The 27,502-nt window shown below is 38.1% G+C and overlaps 1 protein-coding gene across 1 annotated transcript in view; it reads right to left on the reverse strand.

The window, feature by feature from the left end:
* Positions 1 to 27,502, reverse strand: part of ADAMTSL3 (ADAMTS like 3) — a 355,200-nt gene that overhangs the window by 219,252 nt on the left and 108,446 nt on the right. Inside the window, exon 5 of the mRNA XM_060617520.3 lies at positions 697 to 742. Within this exon, the coding sequence (XP_060473503.3) occupies positions 697 to 742 (46 nt within the window). The remainder of the gene's footprint in view (positions 1 to 696; positions 743 to 27,502) is intronic.

Below are 27,502 nucleotides of genomic sequence, written 5' to 3' on the forward strand. Positions count from 1 at the left end.
GATTTGGGTATATATCACTAACAAGGGAAATGTTTTAAGTGGAAATAGGATTGGTTCCTTCTGGTATCTATTTTGCATTTTCAGATCTGTCAAGCAAAATGTTTGCATTTTGTTTTTAAGTGCTCAGCGTTGTAGAATAAGAGTGAGGTTTCTAAACCCATCCCTATGTGGGATTTTCTTGCATCACCTATAGAGCGCTCTTAACACATTTTGCAGTGGGCGGGACAGGTGGTTTAGAGCAAGGAAAGGAAGCAGAGACCGGTTCAAGTCTGTGCTCTTCCTTTGAGACCCTTGGAAAATAATTTTACTTCTCTCAGCCCCAGGCCCCTCATTTGCAAAAAAGAAATAACCACACCTCATCTGCCTACATCTCAGAGACAGTGTGAAGGTCCAATGACATACCGTACCTAAAAGCACTTTGAACTTTGAAGGTGTTTTACAGGTATTAGGTATTGTTTCGATGAATTCAGAAATTATTAAATACTTGCCAAATAAGTTTATACGTTTGAAATAGCCTCAAAAGGTAGTAGAAATGGAAAGCACGAGATATACAAAAATCTGTTGTCAATTAAAAAATACTTAAATTTTCCACAAAGGGTACCAAGAAGCCATTAGCTTTATAGTACGCATTATAATATTCTAACTTAAAACATGAACTTATTTTATTGGATTATATATTTTTGTTATAGAACTTACATGGTTGCTGCACGTCTTGTATCGAATATTCTGCCCTTCGCAATTCCTAGAGGAAAAAAGGGGACAAAGAAATGATTTCATAGAAGTGGCAAGCAGCACAAAAGAAAAAAGGGAAGGGAAGGGAAGGGAAGGGAAGGGAGAAAAAGAGAAAAGGAAAGAAAAGGAAAGAAAAGAAGAGAAAAGGAAAGGAAAGGAAAGAAAAAAGAAAAAGAAAAGAAAAGAAGGACGGAGAAGGAAGGAAGAGAGGGAGGGAGGGAGGGAGGGGAGGGAGGAAGGAAGGAAGGAAGAACAATAAATACAAGGTGATACCGATAAAACTTTTATTGTTCGTGTCACCTCAGAGATTCAAAGTTTAAATTCTAACAAATAACTTTCAGAAATCAGGAGGGCAAAAAAGTCTCATGAAAGTGTCACTTTAAAGAGAGTGAATTCTTGAGCTGAATTAATGTCATGTTATTACTTATGTGCAGTTTTTACTCTGGGATCCATATGACCACTGAAATAAACGGGTGTGCATACTTCTGGGGTTTTTTTCTGTGAAAAAGAAGGGGAACTACGGGTAGAAGCATTTGGGCACCATGCCCCTCACTCACTGAAGCAACCTCAGTCAGCCGCGCATTCCGTGACCTCCTTCTCCAATCAATACGGTGATCTCGGTGAGAAATCTGCTTGAGGCGATGCCTCCACTTCTGATTTCGACTACTGGCCTTACTAAATGGATACTACGAAATAGGGTCCGGGGGGCTTTGTCGGGAAACCAGTACCGTAGGGTCTGAAGTCACATACAGGTTTGAGAATCCTCTAGAAAGGATCACCGCGTACCATATCCTCCCCTCCAGCCACTGGTTCTAGAACTTTGCCACTCATTCTCTGAGCAGATTTTTCCTTGGATGTTTGGAGTTCCCTGTGGCAGGAACTTTCCCCAGTCAGAGCTCGCTGGTCTATAGTTTATATTAACTCCTTAAAGTTATCCGATCCACTAATGGCACCTCTCCCAATTTTTCAATTACGTGTTTTTACCTTTGGTATTCCTGGTCAGTTCAATGGCAGATTTGCAGCAAAGAAAGCCAACCACAGGCTTCACTCATCACCTTGTGTTAAAAGTCAACTGATACTATTTCAATTGTTTTAAAATATTTAGCCCTAGAAGAAGAGAAATCTTTACCAAGTGGATCTGATTTTTTGCTGGTATGGCTTAAATAAGAGCCTATACGAAATGATTCACAATCTGTTTCAGCAATATCCAATTCATGGCACACGCTGACGATTCTATTTTTATTGATTACAAAAAGAGTAAGTGAACACTAATAACATGCCAAGAAGTATAAAGGAGGATAATCGATCTTTCCAAATCCCATCACCAAGATTTACACTCTCCATATTTTGGCATCCAATCATCCAGTATTTCTGCATGATTTACTGACAGATGTGAAAGCATACTACTAATTCAACTTTGGATTAGTTTTGATCTAAGATAGCAAACATTCCTCCCACTTTACTACAAATTCTTTGAAGAAATTCTTTTAATAACTACATAAAAGTCCATTATGCAGACATTACACTTTTTATAGTTTTGAATTTAAAATTTTCTTAACTGTGGTAAAGTCCACATAACACAAATTTACGTCTTAACCATTTTTAGGTATACAACTCAGCATTAAGTATATCCATATTGTAGTACAAACATTACCTTTCATGGTTATTTATGCTGCCTCCTTCTCCCCCTGTAGTTTTTAAATTTACTTACAGTGAAATTTACTTTGGGGGGGGCGGTGTACAATTTTATGAGGTTTTACAAATCCACCCTCCCCCTGACTCATTTGCTTTTCACGTAGTGATTATTTTGTATTTTATTATGTCTCCTGATTTTTGATCCCGCTTTTCACTTTTCCTTCCTTTGCCATCCTTCTCAAACTGCCCCTTCCCCACTTATGTCTCATATCATATTCACGTTCCTTTCTGTTGCATTTGCAGAATGTACCCCTAATGGAAGTGAGAAGGCGTATGGGAGGAAGTCTGGGGGTGAAAAAATAAAAGCATCATAGCTGCCTCCAAAAGCATTATCTACATGATAGTTAAATTTCTGAACTTGAAGGCAGACAAGGTATCCGATTAGTTGCCCCTTTTTAATGTAATTCTCATGACTTTGGGATGAGAACATCTTCCCAGATGTTACTGTAAAAGGCTGATCCAGTCTTGGTATTTTGTAACACTTCCTATATCCTTTTTTTGTGTGTCTTGTCATAGGTATATGGCTCTGAAATTTATTAAACCTTCAGTGAGGCTACATCAAACTTTAAATATTCAAGAAGCACCACACTGGGAGGCTGGCGGGAAAACAGTATTAGGGTGGAGAAGGCTCTCTCTTGGTCGAGGGGAAGTGACGCCATTCTCCTGGGAGACAACAGCTATGCCAGTGGACAAGGTCATGTACTTACATAACTTATTTCATTGTGCTTTTTATGTGTGGAAAAAAAGAAGAAAATAAATTACAGAAAAAGTGAAAGGGTAATTTAAAGTACTCTGTTTATTTTGGAAAGGCCCCGAATGAGGAAAGCAGCTAATAGATTAGGGAAGTGATAACCAAAACTTTTGAACCATGCTGACTTGGAACCCTAAAAAGCTTTTAATTCTCATTTCCAGAGAGCAGGAAAATGGCAAAGATACATTTTAAGAGAGTATCTGAATTGATCTAAATACTGATATACAAAAAATGTCAAAACTTAGGAAGCATGGAGTTTTCTCTAAAAGCGTTTTGGAACTTCAAAAAAATTATCCCAGATGCATTTTTCCCAACTGCTTGACTTCAGCCATTTAAATGAAAAACAAAATTACTTTTAGAAGAAGTTTAAAACTAAAAGGAAAGAGCCTATGAGGTGAAAACAGCTGATGATTGTGTCTCAGGTCTGCTGTGTGGCCCATATAGTCATGGTCCACACCCCACGGTCCCGATTATAAGCCTAGCATCCAGGAGGCATGAACTTGTACCCCAATTGGTGAGCCTGAAAATCTACATGTGAAACATCAGTGTATCTCCATTACAAATCCCACCACAACAGCAGCAAAATGGTATGGAAAGAGCATTTTACCGCATGAATTCTCAAAATATAAAGGACCATTCTGGATTCATCCTTCTCCAGCAACTTCTTACCAGGAAGTACTATGTACCAGGATGTGGGTATAAAGATAAAGATGCAGGGACACTATCTCTCAATTCCCCTAACACATCAGTAGTTTTATATATATATGTATATATGTATATATATAACATATATATATATATATACATATATATATATATATATTTTTTTTTTTAACCCAACCATCTGGCCAACATTTTTAATGTTCTACCTAGCACACAGTAAACTCGCTGACTGGTCTCTATTGATGTGGCTTTAGTTACAATTTAGCATGAAAATGAATCACCACTTTATGAAACAGGCATAAAATGAAATGCAAGTTATTTTAAAGTTAAGGACACTGGAGTCCTAATTCCCCAAGCAGGAACCTGCCAGCTTATTCTGGAAATAATTCCTTTGGCCTGCAGCAACTGAGCTACAGAAATATTGCTTCCAAGTTTTTAATTTCATTCTAATTATTATATGCAAGAGCTAATGGTTATCAGGAGTATATGAAAATTCAAGAACATCATTTCACAATTATGTATTTTCTATCCATTACAACATTCATAACACCCTGAAATTGGAGATTTTTGAAGCCATAAATTTATGAATATATAAAAAACATATGTTGATTCCACATGAGGATACATTAAAAACATTAATAAAATTTCCCCGGAGTTTATAGCAGGATAATTTATTACATTCATTTGATGATATATCGACTCAAACACTAGTGTCTTAAAGACTGAGAAACATGCGTCTGAAGAATAAAAATATATTAATTTTTTAAATAGTAGTTAACTTAAATCTGTGTTCCCCATGGCTGGCAGTTGACTAGAATATCAAGTTACAAATTTCTGCAAGACAGACATTCTGGCTGGGGCACGCTTTGCAGTGCAAAAGAAATGACTGTGTATTTAAATATAATCAAAGTCTGAAAAAAAAATTATCCACAAAAAATAAATGAGCAAAAGAGTCACATTCATCCCCTTCCCTAAATCATGAATTTCAATAAGTGCCCCGATAACAACAGAGGGCACTGAAATGCTTTCAAAAGCTTTGGGATGGCTTTTTGTTTGATTTTGTATGTAACCACCTCCATATTCCTTTTCCAAGAAAAACTGACCACAGAGCTCAATATTCATGAAGACTTAACAACTCTCTAAGGCTGTTCTAGGATAAAGAGACCTGATAAGCTTTCCAAGGGAAGGAGGTTTCCTTCTCAATCACCTCGGAGTACTTTCAAAACGACAGTAAAAGTTCTTAATATGTGAGTGGGTCACGAGTGATTAGTTTGATGCTGCCTGAAAGACGGGGAGCAGGGATGAGTGAACTAGTAACAAATCCGCTGCAAATTTAATTTTTATGCAGAGAAATAACGTTGCTGTCCCCAGTTCTTATGGAAGACACGGAGTGAGTGGGTGTGCCGTCGGCCTGGCCCCATACCAGGAACCAAGCTGGAACAGGACATATATTGCCATGCATTTATCTTATATTTAATTCTCTCATTTAATTTTTTTTATGTTTTTCTAAAGTTTGTTTGTTGTTGTTGTTTTAAGAGGGAGGGAGGGGCAGACAGAGAGAGAAGCAGGCTCTGTGCCATCAGTACAGAGCCCGACATGGGGCTTGAACCCACAAACTCTGAGATCATGACCTGAGCCAAAATCAAGAGTTGGGTGCTTAACCAACTGAGTCACCCAGGCACCCCCCCATTTAATTTTTTTAATATTTGATTAGGATCTTTTCTAGCCTGACCTATTATTTTCAAATTAGATGAGCTCAGGGAATAAACAAATGTGGAGATTCTCAGGCCTAAGAGCAAGTTTCAGAATACAGATTAAGATTTGTGCATAAATAAACTAAAAAAAAAAAAACAAAAAAAAAAAACCAAACATTAAAATCCTTAAGAAAATGAAAAAAAATAAGCAAGTACTACTTTGGAGATGGGCACTCAAAACATAGTAGCAATATTTAGGGTTGAATTGTTTTGTGTTCTTAAAAGTATTTTATTATGAAATGTTTTAAGTCCACAATAAAAGAATGATACAAACTCATACATACACCAGCAAGCTTCATCATTTCTTAAGGTGTTCTTCAGATTTATTTATCACTTATCTATCTATCTATCTATCTATCTAATCTATCTATAGTAGGTATCTATCATCCATCCATCTTATCTATCTATCTAATCTATCTATAGTAGGCATCTACCTATCATCTATCTATCTATCTATCTATCTATCTATCTATCTATCTACCTATCTTAGTTTAAAGTAGGCTTCATGCCCAGTGTGGAGCCCAACGAGGGACTTGAATTTACAACCCTGAGATCAAGAGTCAGACGCTCGGCTGACTGAGCCACCCAGGTGCCTCTCTTTGGATTTATTTTTGAGAAATCTATCATTACAAATATGGGGGATGCTCTCTGCCAATCCTCCTCAATCCTATTTCCCTGCCTCCCTCTGCAGAGACAACTAAGTAAATGGTATCACAGTGTGTATAATCTTCCACAGCTTGATTTTTAAAATTTGTATAGACACTATGTTCTTGAAAATATCCACGTGGATAGATGCAACTCTAATTTATTTGTTTTTATGGTTCCATAGTAACCCAATGTATAAATACACCACCATTAATTTATCAATTCTTTTTATTTTCTATTGACCAATTTTCCTAAAGTTTTTGAAGATTCTGCAATAAGCAATCTCACACAACCACCTTAGGCATATCTGCATGTATTTCTCTGGGATATATACCTGCGTGGGACCGCCCTGTTGTGGGCATTTATAGCTTCACTGCTACTAGATATTGACAAACTGCTCTTTAAAGTGAGAATACTATGGGGCACCTGGGTGGCTCAGTCGGTTAAGCGTCCGACTTCGGCTCAGGTCATGATCTCGCGGTTCGTGAGTTCGAGCCCCGCGTTAGGCTCTGTGCTGATGGCTCAGAGCCTGGAGCCTGCTTCCGATTCTGTGTCTCCCTGTCTCTCTGCCCCTCCCCCATTCATGCTCTGTCTCTCTCTGTCTCAAAAATAAATAAACGTTAAAAAAAAAATAAAGTGAGAATACTAATTTTCACCCCAGTTTGTAGCACAAAAAGGTTCTAGCTTTTACAAACCTAGGTCAATATTCGGCATTTTATTTTATTTTATCTTAATTTATTTTGAGAGAGAGAGCAAGCAGGGGAGGGACAAGAAGAGAGGGAGACAGAATCCCAAGCAGGCTCCACACTGTCAGCACAGAGTCCAATGCAGGGCTTGAACTCACAAACCATGAGATCATGACCTGAGCCAAACTCAAGAATCAGATGCTTAATCAATTAAAGCCACCTAGGCACCCCAATATTTGGCATTTAAAAACTTATAAAGTTTTTCCCAATACGAAGAACATAAAATATCTCACTTTGTATTCTTTTGCATCTTTTTGGTAATGAGGTTAATTTTGTCATTTGTTTTTGACGATGCAGAATTTCCCATTCACACCCTTTCTTCATTTTTCTACAGCTTTGGTTTCGGTTTACTGTTAAGTAGAAGTTATTTAAATATTTCAGACACTAGTCCCTTATTGGCTATATTCACTGTCAAGAGCCTCGTACTCTAGGCTTTTCTTTTGGCTTATAGTACATTTTTATGATACAGAAGTGCTTGTGTGGTGTGCTTGAATTTATCAATATTTTCCTTTGTAACTTAAACTCTTTGTATCTTAATTAAGGAATCATTCACTACCCAGAGATCATAAAGACATTCTCTGGTATTTTCTTCTAAATGTTTTCAAGTTTTGCTTTTCATACGTAGACTCTAACAAACCTAGAATGTATTTTTTATGTGCATTGACATTTTCTAATATTTTCCCTTTGTATATCAATAATCATAGGTGATCCCCATATATTGAATATCCACCCTTTCTCCACAAATTTTTAATGCCACCTCTAATATATAGCAAACTTCCATATATGCGTGTTTTTGTTTCTTGCATCTCCATTTTGCTATATTTCATTACATTTTGCTATTACTTGTGCCTCGGCTACTACTGTAGTTAAATATTTTAAATTTTAGTATCGGGGCAAGTTGCTCATTCTGTTGTTTGAAAAACTGTTTTCACTACCTTCGCATTTCCATTTGATTCTTTTTTTTTTTTAATTTTTTAAACATTTATTCATTTTTGAGAAACAGAGCGCAAACAGAAGAGAGTCAGAGAGAGAGGTAGACACAGAATCCGAAGCAGGCTCCAGGCTCCGAGTTGTCAGCACAGAGCCCGATGCGGAGCTTGAACCCACGAACCACGAGATCATGACCTGGGCTGAAGTCAGACGCCCAACTGACTGAGCCACCCAGGCGCCCCTCCGTTTGATTCTTAGAATTGGTATTACACTTAATTTAAAGATTAATTTTAGGGGGAAAGTTGGCATTTTTATGATGTGACTTTCTATTTATGAACATATTACATCTCACCATTTATTTAGATGAGATTTTAACTTTTTCAAAAAGGTCTTGTACATCTACTGAATATTTTACAAGGTACCTTATATTTTGTTAGTAGTATAAATGGCATCTTTTTGAAATTTTGCTTTCTTGGTGTTTGCTAGTGTACAAGAATACAGTTGTTATGTGTACATTAATCTTGTTTCCAGTAATGGGACCCTTATTAGTCCTATTTTTTTAATGTGGAGATATTCTTAGATGTTCTCTTAGACAATCAGGTAGTCTCTGAATCATGAGAACTTTATTTCTTCCTTTCTAATTCTCATACTAATAAGTATTTCCAATACTTTGTATTTCTTTTTCTTGCCTTATTACACTGACTAGGACCCCAAATACAATAACAAATATAAACAATGACAGCCAAGCATCCTTATTTTATACCTAATATCAGAGAAAGTACAGTAACATTTTATTCGGAAGGAGTATATCTACCATAGACCAAAAGAGCACACCTCTATTTCTACTTGGCTAAATTTTTCTTCTCGGTTATTAAAAAAGTTGCATGGATTTAGATAACTGTAATTTTTCTCTTACATCATCAATGCTGTGCTTGATGGTGCTTACTCATGGCAAATATTTCCTTTTGTATTATGTATTTTAGGATTGCAAGCTAATCTTAAATAAGGGATCTACTGATAAGAATAGGAATCCCATATGGTCTGCCTCGGTGGTCTGTCCCTCCATATCTTTTACTACCGCTAGTAGCTTCATACTATCAAGGGTTACAAGACCACTTTTCACATTAATTTCTCACCTCAAAGCTTCCACAATAATATGGGATATATTCATTAATTCAATATACCCGATATATGTAAATCAATATACACGTACCTCAAACTCTTGGAAGAACAGGTCTACTGTTCCGAAGTGGAAACTTTTTTTAATTCAGTGTTGAAACCAAGAATCTAAAATTCTCTATGCTGGCATATGGCTCCCCCTTTTTTTTTCAGGGCTGGGGGGGTCCTAGTCCATCTTTTTAGGAAACATATGGACTTCAAAAGTCCTGCCTTTATATTATGGTTGGAGTTCCTACACTGTGCCTCATATACACTCAAGACCTGATCTCTTGTGAAAATGAAGGAATTAAAACTCAACAGCCTGAGTTCTGGAGACCAACAGACCCCCTCTCCATTTTCCACGTAGGCATAGAATCAGGTATGCACTGACTGGTCTGGCATTCAGTTACCTCTATGTTTTTTTTGGTTCTGTTGATTTCCTTTATTTCTTGTAGGTTCACCTTCACTTTTTCATTAAAACTTTTAATGTTATGGTTTTTTTTTTAAATCCAAGTACGATTGACATACAACATTATATTCGTTTTGGGTATACAATAGAGCGATTCAACAATTCTATACATTACTCAATGCTTACCAGGAGGAGCACATTATCTATTTTACCCATCCCCCACTCTCCTCACTTCTGGCAACCACCAATTTGTCCTCTGTACTTAAGAGTCTGTTTTGTTTTGTTTTGTTTTGTTTTGTCTTTTTCCTCTGTCTGTTATGTTTCTTAAATTCCACACATGAATGAAATATTATGCTATTTGTCTTTCTCTGATGGACATATTTCACTTAGCATTATACCCTCCTGCTCCATCCATGTTGTTGAAAATGGCAAGATTTCATTCTTTTTTATGGTTGAGTACTATTCTATTTTTATATGTACCGCATCTTTTTTAGCCATTCATCTATAGACGGACACTTGGGTGGCTTCCATATCTTAGCTATTATAAGTAATGCTGAAACAAACAGAGGAGTATTTTTAGTGTTTTCCTTTTCTTTGGGTAAATCACCCAGTATGGAATTACTGGATCATATGGTAATTCTATTTTTAATTTTTTTGAGGAACATCCACACTGTTTTCTACAGTAACTGCACAGTTAGCATTCCACATCAGCCATAGAAATATTTTTCTAGGGGCGCCTGGGTGGCGCAGTCGGTTAAGCGTCCGACTTCAGCCAGGTCACGATCTCGCGGTCCGTGAGTTCGAGCCCCGCGTCAGGCTCTGGGCTGATGGCTCGGAGCCTGGAGCCTGTTTCCGATTCTGTGTCTCCCTGTCTCTCTGCCCCTCCCCCGTTCATGCTCTGTCTCTCTCTGTCCCAAAAATAAATAAAAAAACGTTGAAAAAAAAATTAAAGAAAAAAAAAGAAATATTTTTCTAGATATGTCTCCTCTGGAAAGAGAAACAAAAGCAAAACTAAACTACTGGGACTGCAAAAAAATAAAAAGCTTTTGCAAAGGAAACCATCAACAAAAAACAAAAAGCGTATCTATTTAATAAGAGAACATATTTGCAAATGATATACCCAAGAAGAGGTTTATTCCAAAAATATATAAAGAGCTTACACAACTCAACACCAAAAAAAGAAATAATCCAATTAAAAATTGGCAGAGGACCTGAATAGACATTTTTCCAGAGAAGACACACAGACGGCTGCCACATTGAATAGATGCTCAACACGACTAATCATGAAGGGAATGCAAATTAAAACCACAATGAGATATCACTCTACACCTGTCAGGATGGCTGAAATAAAAATACAAGTAGCAACAAGTGTTGACGAGGATGTGGAGAAAAAGGAAACTTCAAGCGCTGTTGGTGAGAAGGCTTTATTTTTTAAAGCAGTTTTAGGTTCACAGCGAATTGAGGGGAAGGTTCAGAGAGCTCCCATACTCATCTCTCTGCCCCTACATAAGCATAGCTTCCCGATTATCAACATCCCCAACCAGAGTGGTACCTTCTTTACAACTGATGAATCTACACTGACACATTATAATCACCCGAAGTCCATAGGTTATGTTATGGTTAATTCTTGAGGTTTATCCAGTAGGTTTAGGTTTGAACATAAGCATATCAACATGTATCCATCATTATGGCATCACAGAGAACATTTTCACTGCCATAAAAATCCTCTGTGCCTTGCCAATCCATCCCTTCCCCACCCCCAACACCTGACAACCACAGTCTCCATAGTTTTGCCTTTTCCACAATGTCATACAGTTAGAACCACAGTATGAAGCCTTCCAGATTGGCTGCTTGCACTTAGGAGTATGCATTTAAGGTTCCTACGTGTCTTTCCATGGCTTAATAGCCCATTTCTTTTTAGCAATAAATAACATTCCATTGTCTGGATGGACCACAGCTTGTTTATCCATTCCTCTCCTGAAGAGCATTTTGGTTGCTTCCACGTTTTGGTAATTATGAATAAAGCCGCTACAGACATCCGTGTGCAGGTTTTTGAGTAGCTATCAGATTTCAACTCTTTCGGTAAATACCAAGGAGTGCAACTGCTGGCTAGGGTGGTAAAAGTATGTCTAGTTTTGCAAGAAACTGCTAAACCACCTTCAAAGGTGGCTGCACCATTTTGCATTCCCACCAGCCAGCGTGTTGTTCCTGTTGTCCCACATCCTCGCCAGCGTGTGGTGCTGTCAGTGTTTCAGATTTTAGCCACCTAATAGATGTGTAGCGGTGATTCGCTGTTGTTTAATTTGCATTTCTCTGATGACATACGATGGGTGGTTATTTTTCCATATGTTTATTTGCCATCTGTATATCTTCTTTGGTGCAGTGCCTGTTAAGGAATTTGGCCCATTTTTCAATTAGGTTGTCCATTTTCTTATCGTTGAAGAAAAGCTTTTTACAGATCTTTGTATATTTCTTTATCAGGTGTGTCTTTTGTAAATATTTTCTCCCAGTCTGAGGTTTCCCTTCTCATTCTCTTGGCATTGTCTTTTGCAGAGCAGAATGTTTTAATTTCAGTGAAGTGCCTATGGTAGCGTATCTAAAAAGTCATTGTCATTGCCATACTGACGGTCATCCTTATATTCTCCTATGCTATCTTCTAGAATATAGTTCTGTGTTATATTTATGTATATGATGATCCATTCTGAGTTAACTTTTATGAATGATGCAAATATGTATCTAAATTCTTGTTTTTTTGTATGAAAATGTCCAGTCGTTTCACACCACATTTTGAAGAGACTATCTTTGCTCCATTGTACTGCCTTTGCTCCTTTGTCAAAGATCACTTAACTATATTTATGTGGATCTATTTCTGGGCTCTCTATCTTGTTCCACTGATCTATTTAATATTCTTTCACCAATACCATATTGTCTTGATTATGGCAGCTTTATAGTAAATCTAGACATCAGATAGTGTCAATCCTCCAACACTGTCCTTCGGCTTCAACATTTTGTTGGCTATTCTGGGTCTGCCTCTCCACATGCGTTTTAAAATCAGTTTGTCGGGGCGCCTGGGTGGCGCAGTCGGTTAAGCGTCCGACTTCAGCCAGGTCACGATCTCGCGGTCCGTGGGTTCGAGCCCCGCGTCGGGCTCTGGGCTGATGGCTCGGAGCCTGGAGCCTGTTTCCGATTCTGTGTCTCCCTCTCTCTCTGCCCCTCCCCCGTTCATGCTCTGTCTCTCTCTGTCCCAAAAATAAATAAAAACAAAAAAAAAAAAAAAAAAGTTGAAAAAAATAAAAAATAAAAAATAAAAATAAAATCAGTTTGTCAATATCTTACAAAATAACTTGCTGGGATTCTGATTGGGATTGCACTGAATCTACAGACCAGGTTGGGAGGAACTGACGTCTTCACATTATTAAGTCTTTCTATCCATGAACATGGAATAACTCTTCATTCAGTTTTATTATTTTTTTAAAAGATTTATATTCTATTTTACCTGGCATTTCTAGGAGGTTTTTTCTAACTAAATTAAATCTTTTATTTAAAAATAAGTGTAAATCACATGCATTTGTAAGAAATAATGAAGAGATCCCACGTACAGTTGACCTTATTTCCCTCGATGTTAACATCTTGCAAAAGTATAGAACAATAACATAATCAGGATACCGACATTTATAGAGTCAAAATATAGAACATTTGTATCACCACAAGGATCCTTCAAGTTGTCTTTTATAACTGTAGTACTTTCTTTCTTCTCATGTTTACCTCCTCCTTAATACCTGGCAACTACTAATCTGTTCTCCATTTCTATTTGTCGTTGTTACTGTTGTTATTTTAAGAACACTACATAGTTTGCAACATTTGGAGAATGGCTTTTTTACCTCGGCAATTTCTGTGTTAATTCACTCTGGTTGTCGCATGTATCACTGGCTCATGTGTTTTCATTGCTGCATAGTATTCCATGGTATGAAAGCACCCGCTCTAACTATTCACTCACTGAAGGGCATCTGAGTTATTTCCTCTTTTTGGATGAGTAAAGCTGCTATAAATATTCATGTACAAGTTTTTGTGTGAACACAGTATTCACTTCTCTGCTAAAAATGCCCAGGAGTACTCCTGATGGGTTGTATGTTTACTTTTTAAAGAAACTGTTTTTCACAGTGACTATACCATTTTACTTTCCCATCACCAATGTATCAGTGATATGGTTTCCCTGTATCCTTGCCAGCATCTAAAGATGTCACTATTTTTTTTAGCCAAGCTACGTATGTAATGATATCTCATTGTGGTTTTAATTTGCATTTCCCTAATAGACAGTGATGGTAAGCATCTTTTCATGTCCTTATTTGCTATACATGCATCCTCTTTGGTGAAACATCTGTTTATGTCTTTGTTCATTTTCTAATTGGATTGTGTGGTTTTTTAATCATTGATTTTTAAGATTTCTTAAGTTAGATTACTAGTCCTTTGTCAGATAGGTGGTTTGCAAATATTTTCTCTCACTGATCTATATGTTTATCCCTCTGACAATATCACAGCTTTAATTAGTAGCTATATAAGAAGACTTTACATCAGGTGGACTGAATCCTCCTATTCTATTTTCTTTTTTTTTCTCCAAAATTGTTTTAGCTATTCCAGGGCCTATGCCTTCCCATATAAATTTTAGAATAATGTTGTTTTGGAATAATTATTTTAGAATAATCTACAAAAAATGCTCCTAGAATTTTGGGAGAAATTAGGTTAAACCTGTAAATCAATCTGGGGAGAACTGACATCTTTCCTATGTTGAATCTTCCAGCCCATGAACATAACCTCTCCATTAGTTTAGATCTTTGATTTCTTTCCTCAGAACTCTGCAGTGCTCAGCATACAAGTCCTGTACATATTCTGTTAGATTTACAACTAAGCATTTAACTTTTTTTTGAGTGATTGTAAATAGTATTATATTTTTAATTTCACTTTTTATGTACTCATCACTAACAAGAAAAATAAAATAGATTTTTGTATGTTTATTTGGCATCCTCTGACCTTGACAAACTCACTTTTTTAGTTCTAGGAATTATTTTGTAGATTCCTTGAGATTTTCTACATAGACAAATAAGAACAGTTTCATTTTCTTCTTTTGGACTGATACGTCTTTTATTTTCTTCCCTTATTGTACTGGGTTGAACCAGAGTGGTGAAAATAGACTCTCTTGCCTTATTCTTGATCTTAGAGAGTCTTTTACCATCAATCATAATATACAGTATTAAGTATAAATTTTTAGATACTTTTTTATCAAGTTGAGGAAGCTCCCTCCATTCCTATTTTTCTGAGAGTTCCTTATCATGAACTGGTGTCGACTTTTATCAAATACTTTTTCTGCATCAACTGATATGATTCTATGAAGTTTTTCTTCTTTTTTAAAAAAAATTTTAACCTTCATTTATTTTTGAGAGAGAGAGAAAGAGAGAGAGAGCAGGGGAGGGGTAGAGAGAGTGAGGGAAACAGAATCTGAAGCAGGCTCCAGACTCTGAGCTGTCAGCACAGAGCCTGACGTGGGGCTCAAACCCATGAACCATGAGATCATGACCTGAGCCAAAGTCAGATGCTTAACCGACTGAACGACCTAGGCACCTTGAATGTTTCCTCATTAGCTTGATAACTAAGTTGGTTACAATGACTGACTTTCAAATACTGAACCAGCCATACATCCCTGAAATTAACCCCACTTGGTCATAGTGTATAATTCTTTTTATACATTTCTAAATATTATTTGATAGTATTTTGTTAATAATTTTTACACCTATATTTATGTGGAATATTGGCCTGTAGCTTTATTTTTTTGTATCGTCTTTACCTGGTTTTGATATCAGAGTGATACTATATTCATAAAATGAATTGGGAGGTATTCTCTCCTCTTCTGTTTTCTGGAAAAAAATGTGTGGAATTGGTGTAAATTCCTCTTAAACACTTGGTAGAATTCATCAGTGAAACAATCTTGGCCTGGAGACTGTTTGGGGGTACACAGTTTTTACATTATGAATTCAATTTCCATAATAGCTATGGAGCTACATATTCCTTCATATTAAGGATATGTTTGGATTTCACAGACTGAAGAAAGAAAATCCAAAGACAGCAGTGGGGAATTTTTAAAAGCAATTCAATTTGCTCTGCAGAATTCACAAAAGGCTCCAGAAAAGGCACACCAGATATTTCTGGAAGTGGGATAAAGTTGGGGCCAAAAACAGTAAAACTCGTTGAAAGTCTGCCCAAGGAGCAGTTAGACTCCCAGCTCTCCTTCCTTACTTTGGCAAAATGCTGCATGTTATTATCTAAAGGCAGTAAAACAAAAAGTTTTCCAGACTGAGAGATAACTGGGTTCAATTAAGGGCAAAGGTAACCATACTGAAAACAAGGATTAAATTTAAAAATTCATCTATTTAGTGCTAAGACCATAGTTTTCAGCTCCACTGGCTTCCAGACTATTGGAATCAAGAGATCCCTGTCTGGGGGCATCTGGGTGGCTCAGTCAGTTAAGGGTCCAACTCTTGGTTTTGGCTCAGGTCACGATCTCATTATTCATGAGATCAAGCCCCATATCAGGCTCTGTGCTAACAGCTTGGGATTCATTGTCTCTCTCTCTCTCTCTCTCAAAATAATAAACATTTAAAAAAAATATCCTTATCTGACAAGACAGACCAGCCCAAAATAAAACACCTAGAGCATCATTAGGTAATAAGATAGATTAGCCACACCCCCTACAATCAAGCTCACAATTATTTTTCTTAAATATGAACAAATAAGGATCACCGGAAATCTTACAAAAGTCTCTAACATGAACCACAATGACATACATGAAATAGAAAACTGTGATTTGGAAGGAACTAAGGCTATGTGAGAAGAAAACTTTGTCCTCAAAAAGCCTATTTATATACTCAGAAATAAAAGAAAATATATTGCATCTGGAAATCAGGGACAGAATGCTATATTCTTTTTAACTCGAGGAACAAAAAATATCTCAGAAAAAGAGAACAGAGAGAGAATATGTGTGTGTGTATACATATATACATATATATATAAATATATAATATAGAATATATATTCTATATATAATATATAGAATATTCTAGAATATATATATACATATGTATGTGTGTGTGTGTGTGTGTGTGTGTAGATATCTACACACACACACACACACACACACACACACACACACACACACACATATACATTTAGAATGCTTGTCAAGCTGGAAAATAAGTTTAGGTAAATTTCCCAGAAAATAGGGCAAATGCACAAAGAGAAGAAAATAAAAAATCTAATATCTGAATAATAGGAGTTTCAACAAAAGAGAACAGAAAAAAATGAAGAGGAGAAATCATCAAAGAAATAATTCAAGACTGAAAGGAATAAATTTTCATAGTGAAAGAATCCATGGTGAGTACATACAACGGACCAAAACAGACCCACATCAAGATACAGCATGATAACATTTCAGAGAACTAGGAGACAAATGCTTCTCTACACATCCAGAGAGGAGGAAAAAAGAATAGGAAATCAGAATGCCTTCGGATGTCACAATATCACCACTGTGTATTGGAAGACGGTGAAGCAATGCCTTTGAGTTTCTAAGGGAAAATAATTTTTATATAATCCTATTTCTGGAAAATCATCCTTCAACTTTGAGAGTAAAATAAAGACATTTTCAAATATCCAGGGAGCTCCTGAAAAATGTACTAATTAAAAAGAAGGAGAAAGTTAAGGGGGAAAAAAGAGAGAGAAAAAGAGAGAGAAGTGACTGGGGAACAGGAGATCTAACCCAGGAGAGAGGTAGATGGCGTTCCCGGGATGACAGTACGATGAAACGCAGGACACCCTGAGCTCCTAGCTATAGAGCAACTAGCTCAGCTTAAAAAGCTGTTAGGAACTCTCCAGGAGGGAAATCCATGAGAAAGAAGATGAAGGAGAATGAAAATTAGAAAAATGAGTGAAAATCCGAATAACTATTTTTTTTAATTAGTGATAAAAATGTACAAAACTAAGAAAACAAATGAGCCAATTTTGGATTCTAGAGAAAAGAAAAATACACTCTGGAAAGGAAAAATAGTCATACTATTTTACATCACTCAGCTGTGAGTAGTAGAAAGATCATAGTTGTAATAATTTATTTTATTTAGCATTATTTTGGTTTTTTTTTTTCTTTTGAGAGACAGAGAGAGTGTGAGCAGGGGAGGGGCAGAGACAGACACACACACACACACACACACACACACACACACACAGAATCCGAAGCAGGCTCCAGGCTCTGAGCTGTCAGTTCTGAGCCTGTTGCAGAGCTTGAACCCATGAACTGTGAGATCATGACCTGAGCCGAAGTCAGACGCTCAACCGACTGAGCCACCCAGGTGCCCCCATAAGTTGTAATAATTTAAACCCTGAACAGTGGTCTAGCCAAAGCTGCACACGACACTGAGACAAGGAACTAAAAGAGAGTATTTGCACGTGTGTGTGTGCATGCGAACGTACGTACATGCACAGTCCGGGAACAAGAAATGTGAAAGATTGCTAAATTCCGCATCTTCTGAAATAAGAATCTAAGAGATAATGCCCACAACTGAACAATCAAGAAGTTGCAAAAGAAGCGTTAGGAATTGAGAATAAATATAAAAATAATCAGTCGCCCCTGGGGAATCAAACAACGGCAGGAAGGGGATCAGGAGATTGTTGCTTTTCACCTCAAGCCTAGAGGAGCTATTTGGCTGTTTAAACTATATTCCTGTACATCTCTGAAAAAATAAACATGTAAAAGCTTTTTTACAAATCTCACTGTAAAAAGTCCATATTCCCCAACACAGCTGTCAATATTCTTCACCAAATGAACCACGCTTCCCCATCCCACAGACCTGCGCTATAGTCAAACAGGCTTTTTTTCTAAATCAGCCCTGGGATTTATTAATTCAGTTATTTATTTGTAAAATAAAGTTTACTAAATTTCCAATATATGTCAACAGTAACACGAAACGTAAAGTAAAGGGCTGAAAGAAACAATCCACACCACTTCAGTTTAGTCTCGACTGTGGAGAACAGAAAAATAAAACAACACGGTGGAAGAAACACTCTCATAAAAACACTCACAAGATCCCAAGGAAGCACAGAAGAGGTGCACATAACCCAGGAAAGGGGAGAGATTGCCAACAAATGCTTAACGGGAGAAACGAGGATGCAAAGGCGTTTTCAAGGTCGGCTATGTGTCAACCAGGAAAAGGAGAAAAAGATGCTTTAGTCAGAAAGAAGGAGCATTGACCAAAAAAAAAAAAAAAGTTGATAGTGAGCTCACGTTCACCCACCCATTCAGTTAACACTGTTTGGGTCCCAATATTACGTCAGATACTACGTTAGGCATTGGAGTGGGGAAGTGTTTGACCCTTCCCTAAAAGGAATCCTTTTTGCCAACAATTTAAAAGGCACGAAAGACAAACATCAAAGCTACAGCAAGGCATCAAGATAGACTTCCTAAATGAGGATGACCCTGAACACTAAGTATGAACTAGCCAGATATCATACTTAAAAAAAAGACAAAAGTCTGCCTGATGTGACGCAAGTGATTAAGGCAATTGATACACAAAAGGACCAGGTTTAATGTGAAGGAAAGAATGTAAGGTAAGAAATATGCCACAGGAGCATTTTAAAACTTCATTAGAAGTCAACAGATCTCTGTCTCTCTCTCTCTCTCTCTCTGTGTCTCTCTCTCTGTCTCTGTCTCTCTCTCTCTCTCTCACACACACACACACACACACACACACACACACACACACACACACAAATTCAAGTGGCAAGGATCTTGAAAAATCGCTCTCAAATATACAGAAAAAGAAAAAAGTGGGGCACCTGCGTGGCTTAGTTAAGCGACCAACTTTGGCTCAGGTCACGGTCTCATGGTTCATGAGTTTGAGCCCCACGTCGGGCTCTGTGCTGACAGCTCAGAGCCTGGAGCCTGCTTCAGATTCTGTGTCTCCCCCTCTCTCTGCCCTTCCCCTGCTCATGCTCTGTCTCTCTGTCTCTGTCTCTGTCTTCTTCTCTCTCTCTCTCAAAAATAAACATTAAAAAATTTTTTTAAAGAAAAAAGCAATGAAAGTGATTGGTGAGAACGCAATAAAAGTGGAACACAGACAGAAACAACTGATGGTCATGAAGGCCAGGACAAAGGGGCAAGAACCAACAGTGAATGATATAATAGAAGAAAAATTTTCCTCCAATAAATAAGGATGAAAATCTGCACAAGTAGCTATTATGTGCCAAGGAGAAATGAATTTCAAAAGAGTGAGAGCTAGACACAATCTTATAAAATTCTTGACTTTATGAAGGAAAAAAAAAAAAAAAAAAACCCTAAGTCTTTTCTAGGCTGCCAAACAGAACAAATAGGTTATCTACAAAGACCAACAACAACAAAAACAACCAAGCTGGCCTGAGGGGTCTATGAGCAGCAACACGGACACCAAACATTATGGAAAAAGAACTCTGGGCCTTGAGAAGGGAAATTTGTGTCTTGGGTATTTTATACCCAAATAAGCCATTCACTGTTTATGTGTGAAAGCAGGAAAAAGACATTTTCAGATACATAAGGACTCATAAAGTATAAGACCCACAGCTTTGTCCCGAAATTAAAAAGGCTATAAAGCCCTGTTGCTTGAAGTGTGGTCTATGGACAAGCAGCATTGACATCGCCTGGGAATTTGTTAGAAATGAAAGCTCTTGGGCCCCACTCCAGACCTACTGAATCAAAGTTTATATTTTAACAAGATCCCTAGGTGATTCATATGCACATTAAAATTCCAGAAGCACTGCTCAAAACACATCCCTGCCAACAAAGTGATGATTCAAAATGAAGAAACTACAAAGACAGATAATTAGCACTGAAATAATGTACGCACGCACACACAATTAAGTTTCAACAAAGGTCTGAAATATGATTATAAAAGAAAAGATATAAAGCAAAATACTGGTGCCAATACACTGAAATGTAAAATCTCAAATAATAACAACAAAACCCAAGAGGTGGAAGTGAAGAGGAAAAGCATAAAATATTCATCATCTGTACAGGGAGAAATCAGAAAAAAAACTATTTTATTGTTGGCATTGGCACTGGTAGCTATAAAGTAATTATTAAAATATGGCTTTCAAACATCTTCAATTTCATCGGCAGCAAAATATATATATATTTATTATATATATATTATATATATATATATAATATACATATATATGTATATAATTTCCAAATTACCAGAGGTTAAATTTCAGGCAAAAACATAAGAAAAAAAGAGAAAGATTTTAAATAGAAATAGTAATCTGAGCACATATATTGAATTCCTTTCCTTACAAATGCCTAGTGAAATGACCGCCTTAGTACATTCATAAGTGGACATCTCTATATTATACGTGGAAATTCACAGAGGCTATACACAAACCAGGAACTTCAAGATATAATGTAAGCAAGTCTGAATTAAAGGGGGTGGGGGTGCCTGGGCGGCTCAGTCGGTTAAGCATCCGACTTCAACTCAGATGATGGTCTCATGGTTCATGAGTTCGAGCCCCACGTTGGGCTCTGTGCTGACAGCTCAGAGCCTAGAGCCTGCTTTAGCTTCTGTGTCTCCCTCTCTCTCTGGTTCCTCCACCACTCATGCTCTATCTCTCTCTCTCTCTCAAAAATAAACATTAAAAAAATTAACAATTTAAAGGGGGTGCACAAATATACCATTCACTGTACATAAAAGTGAGGCTAAGTGAGAACCTACCTTTACCCACTAAATTAAAGTGGACGATGTAGCCAGAATTCCTTGCAAATAACAGGATGGGGGTAACTAGCAAAAGACACCTAAGATCCCACTAGATGGAGGTCCCTGTGATATCTCAGTGCCTACACGGGCTAGGGTACTCTGGAAAGGTTACATAAAGTATAGGTACCACGAATACTATCTCCAAATAAAAGCAAGCCACAAAAATCATAGAAAAGAAATTCATTTAGCAGAAAGGCAGTATTCCTTCCCATGAATGCCGTCCAACCACACTTCCTGTTGATCTTTCAGTATGGAGATACTGACCCAAAGATGCAGTACATCTAGAACAGTGATTCTTACCCAGACAGAAGGGCATTTTTCCATGGAGATCCAGAACTGAATTAACTAGGGACTTGATCACATTCTGACCAAAAATCCAGATCCCTGTTATTTGGAGTAGAGGGACTCAGAAATAAAACACACACGCGCGCATATACATATATCCTTATTTTTTTTAATTTGCTTGTTTAAATTTTTTAATGTTTGTTTTTGAGAGAGAGAGAGTGAGCAGGGGAAGGGCAGAGAGAGAGAGAGGGAGACACAGAATCCGAAGCAGGCTCCAGGCTCCGTCAGCCTGGACGTCCAGGAGCCATCAGCACAGAGCCCGACGCGGGGCTCAAACTCACGAACCGCGAGATCATGACCTGAGCCGAAGTCAGACGCTTAACCGACTGGGCCACCCAGGCACCCCAGATTTGTTCTTATTGTTTAAATGGAAGCTTAGACCATTGATTGTTTTCAGCCAACCCTGATATGTATATTCTGATATGTATATTCTGGGCTATACACTTCCCTACAAAGATGGCTTGAGCTAACTATTCCAAAAGATTTATTTCTGATAATGCTTCTTCTCCTTAGTTTCTACTTTGTCTGATACCCGTACAGCTTTACCAATTTTCTTTTAATTAGTGTCATGTTATGGCTTCTTCCTGTGCTTTTATTTACAGTCGTTGGGTGTCCTTACACTTCATGTTTGTCTCTAGTAAACAGCATATGATATTGGTGTTTTACCTCTAACAGCCTTTATCTTTTAACTGGACTTAGTCCTTTTACATCTAATATAAACCCTGATATATTCAGGGGTTCACATCTACCACCTTGCTGTTTGTTTTCTATTTGTAACACTTGCTCTGTATTCCATCTTCTCTCCCTGAGTTTTCTTTCTTGAGTTATTTGGAATCAACCAAATATTTTACCATTATTCTATTTCTATGACAGCTGGTTGGTAGCTATAGAATTTTTTATTAGGCTTTTAATGGTAACCCTAGAAATTACAAGATGCACCCGTGACTTTGAAATGTCAAATGTTAGTCACTTTTATGACTTCCTAGGCAATTCAAAAACATTAGAATACTTTAACTCCATTTACCCCCTTCCCAAATTTCATGTTATGGTTTCCCTGGGTTTTTTTTTATTCTACATATACTTAAACCCCCACAAAACATACTGTTATTACTTTAAATGGTTTGTATTCATTTATATTTCTGTTCTCAATTGTCCATTTCCTCCTGAGTTTCCACTCTCCAGACGGGGTCACCTTCCTTCTACCTGAAGAACTCCCTTTAGCACAGTTCAAGTAGCGAAGAATTCTAAAGTTTTTGTTTGCCTGAAAATACCTTATTTCACCTTCACACTTGAAGGCTCTTTTCCTTCATGGGGAATTCTACTCTAATAGTTATTTTCTTTCAAGACGTTAAGCAGGTCATTTCATTATCTTCTGATGACAATTTACAGTCACCTGATTTTTGCTCCTTTGAAGATAATGCATGTTTTCTCTCTGACTTATTTTAAGACTTTCTTCTACTATAATGGATTTATGTGTATTTATTCTATTTGGGGTTTTCAGGGCTGCATCAATTTGTGGCTTGATCCCTACAGAGCAGTAACTTTTTTCAGTAGTTCTGGGAAATTCTCGGCTACTAACTCTTCAAGTCGTATTTGTACTCTACGCCCATTTCTTTTCCTTTAGGACTCCAATTACACATACTTTGGACTTTTTTACCTTATACCATATATCCTTTATTCTATTTTCTGTGTTTTCCCCCCTCTATAATTTAGCCAGCATAGTTTTATACTCTTTTCTGTTATTTCTTTTTTTTTATTTTTATTTTTTTAATGTTTATTTATTTTTGAGACAGAGAGAGACAGAGCATGAACGGGGGAGGGGCAGAGAGAGAGGGAGACACAGAATCGGAAGCAGGCTCCAGGCTCTGAGCCATCAGCCCAGAGCCCGACGCGGGGCTCGAACTCCCGGACCACGAGATCGTGACCTGAGCCGAAGTCGGACGCTCAACCGACTGAGCCACCCAGGCGCCCCTCTTTTCTGTTATTTCTAATCTGCGGTTAAGTTCACAATTTTAGTTGTCATATGCTTCTGTTCTCAAATTTCCATTTGATGCTATTTCATGGATCCCAGTTCTCTGGTAAGATCCTGTATTTTGTCATCTATTCGTACCAAACACATTTATTACAGGGTTTTTGTTTTGTCGTGTTTTTCAGCACATAGATCCAACAGCTCCGGTACCTGTTTCTATTCTGTTTTTCATCTTGATCCTGTCTCATGGTAAGACTGGTAATTTTATTACATTATGGGCATGATCTATGAAAATCCGTATAATCTCCAGGGTATTTTAGGGTCTTTTTTAAAGCTTCTTGGAGGCAGGTGGAATAGTGACAAATTTTATCAGTCAAATTGGGGTTGAGCTCATTCAAGACTAAGTTTTAGTCTTAGCAACATCTAGTCTAATTAGAACTGGTTTTTCCCCTTACTTTTAGGGTACAGTTCTTCAGGGATACCAGCTTATCACTGAGGTGTCTACCAGGGCTTTGAACCCCAATTTTTATGTCCCAGGACCATGAGACTGTCAATAAATCTGCTTACCGTCTCAGCCTCTTTGTAACTGCCTTCTGCTTGGCTTTTCTACCTCTCATTGCTTAAGAATCAGTGAATGCCTGGATGAAAAATATGGCTCAGATAAAGTCACTTTTCTGCATATTGCTTCCTTTAGGGATCTTAGAATCTCAAGTTCTGAGTCCATGACTATGTTTACTTCTCAATTTCTGCTTCCCTATTGCCCATCGCTGAGCTGTTAATACCTGCGATAGTTTATATTAGTCCAAAGTGAAGTGAGACAAATAAGAGATAAACAGTAGATTTTCAGAAAGCTAGGTGAATTCAATTTAAAGGCAGGTGTTTTTTTTTTAACGTTTTTTTATTTATTTTTGAGACAGGGAGAGACAGAGCATGAACAAGGGAGGGTCAGAGAGAGAGGGAGACACAGAATCTGAAACAGGCTCTAGGCTCTGAGCTGTCAGCACAGAGCCCGACACGGGGCTCGAACTCATGGACCGCGAGATCGTGACCTGAGCCGAAGTTGCCGCCTTAACCGACTGAGCCACCCAGGCGCCCCAAAAGGCAGGTTTTTTAAATCTAAGAGTATGCCCTGCTTTTAGATGCTAAAATGAAAAGACCCTGATTGTAATTCTTCTTTGAAAAGGCTGTGATGGTAGACCATAGCTGTGTTCTGTTTGCTCGTTGTTGTTTTTGTCCTTATTTAATGAAATAAAAAATTGACAACCTATATCAATTCCAAATATGCTTCTTGTGAAATTTTACAAGTGTCTGAAATTCAAAAGTCTGAGAACCAGATTCTGAATCCTGGCCTACAGATCTACCTCCTTCTTCAATACTGGCCTGTTCTGTTTTCTCTTTTCTCTATTGTTCTCCAAGCATAAAAGCCTCTTTTCATTTCCTACTCCAGCATTTTTACACATGCTGCTCCCACCCTTTGAATATTTTGTTCCATATCCCTCCCCTATAAGAACCATGAGGGCAGACTTTGTGTTAGTGTCCTTCACAATTGTTAAACTCCTTGCATATGTCGAGATATAAAAAGGGTCTGGACAGAAGATATTTGCAAATGACACATCAATTAAAGGGTGAACATCCAAAACATATAAAAACTTACACAACACAACACCAATAAAACCCAAATAATCCAGTTAAAAATGGGCAGAAGACACGAACAGACATTTCTTCATAGAAGACATCCAGATGGCCAACGGACACGTGGCAAGACGTTCAACATCGCTCATCATCAGGGAAATGCAAATCAAAACCACAATAGATACCACCTCACACCTTTCAGAATGTCTAAAATCAACAACACAGGAAACAACAAGTGTTGGCAAGAATGTGGAGAAAAAGGAACACTTGTGCACTGTTGGTGGGAATGCAAACTGGTGCAGCCGCTGTGGAAAACAGTGTGAAGGCTCCTCAAAAAATTGTAAAAAATGTAAAATAGAACTACCATAGTATCTGGTAATTCCATGCTGGGTATTTACCCAAAGAAATGAAAATACTAATACTAATTTGAAAAGGTACATATGCACCCCTTTGTTTACTGCAGTATTTACAAAAGCCAAATTATGGAAGCAGCCCAAGTGTCCATTGAGGGATGAACAGATAAAGAAGATTTGGTACGCACACACACACACACACACACACTGGAATAGTACTCATCCATCGAAAAGAATGAGATTTTTCCCATTTGGAACAGCAGGGATGGATCTAGAGGGTATGATGTTAAGTGAAATAAGTCAGTCAGAGAAAGACAAATACCATTTAAGAAACAAACCCAAACCCAGACTCTTAACTATAGAGGTGACCACCAGAGGTGGATGGGGGTTGGGGGAAATAAGTCAAGGCGATTAAGAACACACTTACCATGATGAGCACTAAGTAATATACAGAATTGCTGAGTCCCTATACTGTACCTCTAAACTAATACAACTATATGGTAGCTAACTGGAATTTAAATAGATACGCAGACAGATAAATTTTTAAAAGGGTCTGGCGCTTGGAGACAGAAAGATCAGTGGAGGATTATAGAGTGGAAAGATTTCTGAAGCGTTGAGAAATCTGTGTAATGATCCTACCTTTCACTCTGCCCCACCAAGAAAGAGAAGGGATGAGGCCTTCAATCTGCTAACCCCAAATCAAGGGGGAGAAAGGTTAGGGACAGCACTTACAGAGTTCAATCTGTACCTCCGGCCGTTGGTTGGTGGCTGATCCGTACCTGAGAAATTGAAGGGCAGAGAGACTGGTCGCAGCACCTGTGTAGGGAGAGTAGCTGTTGCGCACTGGCTCACTGAGCTTCGAGAGTTCATTTAGCGAAGTTGGCAAGACGGTTTCAGGTGAGCCAGACGCGGGCCGCGTGCGACACAGGCAGCATGGCGCTGTCTCAGGAACCTACCAAGATGGCCGCCAAGGGGGGAGGATAGACATCAACAGGAAGAAGCCTGGAGGGTGCCCAGCTGTCCAAGAGCCGAAGAAGGAGCAGTATTAGCAAGACGGGGTTGTGAACACACATCTGGAGGGAACTGCTGCCAAGACAGGCCAAGGGACCGGGGGCAAAGGGGACACGGCGCCTCAGAGAAATCCATCCAAGTGTCCACAACAGAAGCAGCCAGCTTCAAACACCTGCCGAAGCAGAGAGCACCGGGGCCCGCTCGCTACAGTCAAGGCAGACCTCTCCTCTCCTGTTGCTGTCCTCATCCCAAATTTCCCTTCCTGGAAGGTGCAGAAAAGACAGAAGAAACTCGGCCACCTCCCTTCCTTATCTGACACGTTCAGTGATCAGCTGGCCCCAGTTAGGAGAGGGAAGATGCAAATCCACACACACGGAGATAGATCAATTACCAAAATTATATTCCCAAGTCAAGGTTATTTTTTAATTAATAATCAATGAATATGTGAGCATTTTGGTTGTATGACAATAGAATTAAAGTGGTCATTCATGGTCGTTAATATATTCCTCCAATTGTTTTTAACAAATAAAAGTACATACTTTAAAAAAAAAAAAAAAGGACAGGGGCACCTGGGTGGCTCAGTCGGTTAAGTGTCTGACTTCGGCTCAGGTCATGATCTCATGGCTCATGAGTTCGAGCCCTGCGTCGGGCTCTGTGCTGACAGCTCGGAGCCTGGAACCTGCTTCGGATTCTGTGTCTCCCTCTCTCTCTCTGCCCTTCCCCTGCTCTCTCTCTCTCAAAAATTAACAAACATTAAAAAAATTTTTTTTTAAAAAAGGACAAACACAAATAACCCCCACTCCTTTCCCATCCAAACTCCACCAGTGAATGCAAATTATTAAGACCCCCAGATTTGGAGGCCACAGAGTGGAGCCAAAGTCCTACCT

The sequence above is a fragment of the Panthera onca genome, chromosome B3 (genome assembly GCF_046562875.1).
Source record: "Panthera onca isolate mPanOnc1 chromosome B3, mPanOnc1 haplotype 2, whole genome shotgun sequence".
NCBI lineage: Eukaryota > Metazoa > Chordata > Mammalia > Carnivora > Felidae > Panthera > Panthera onca.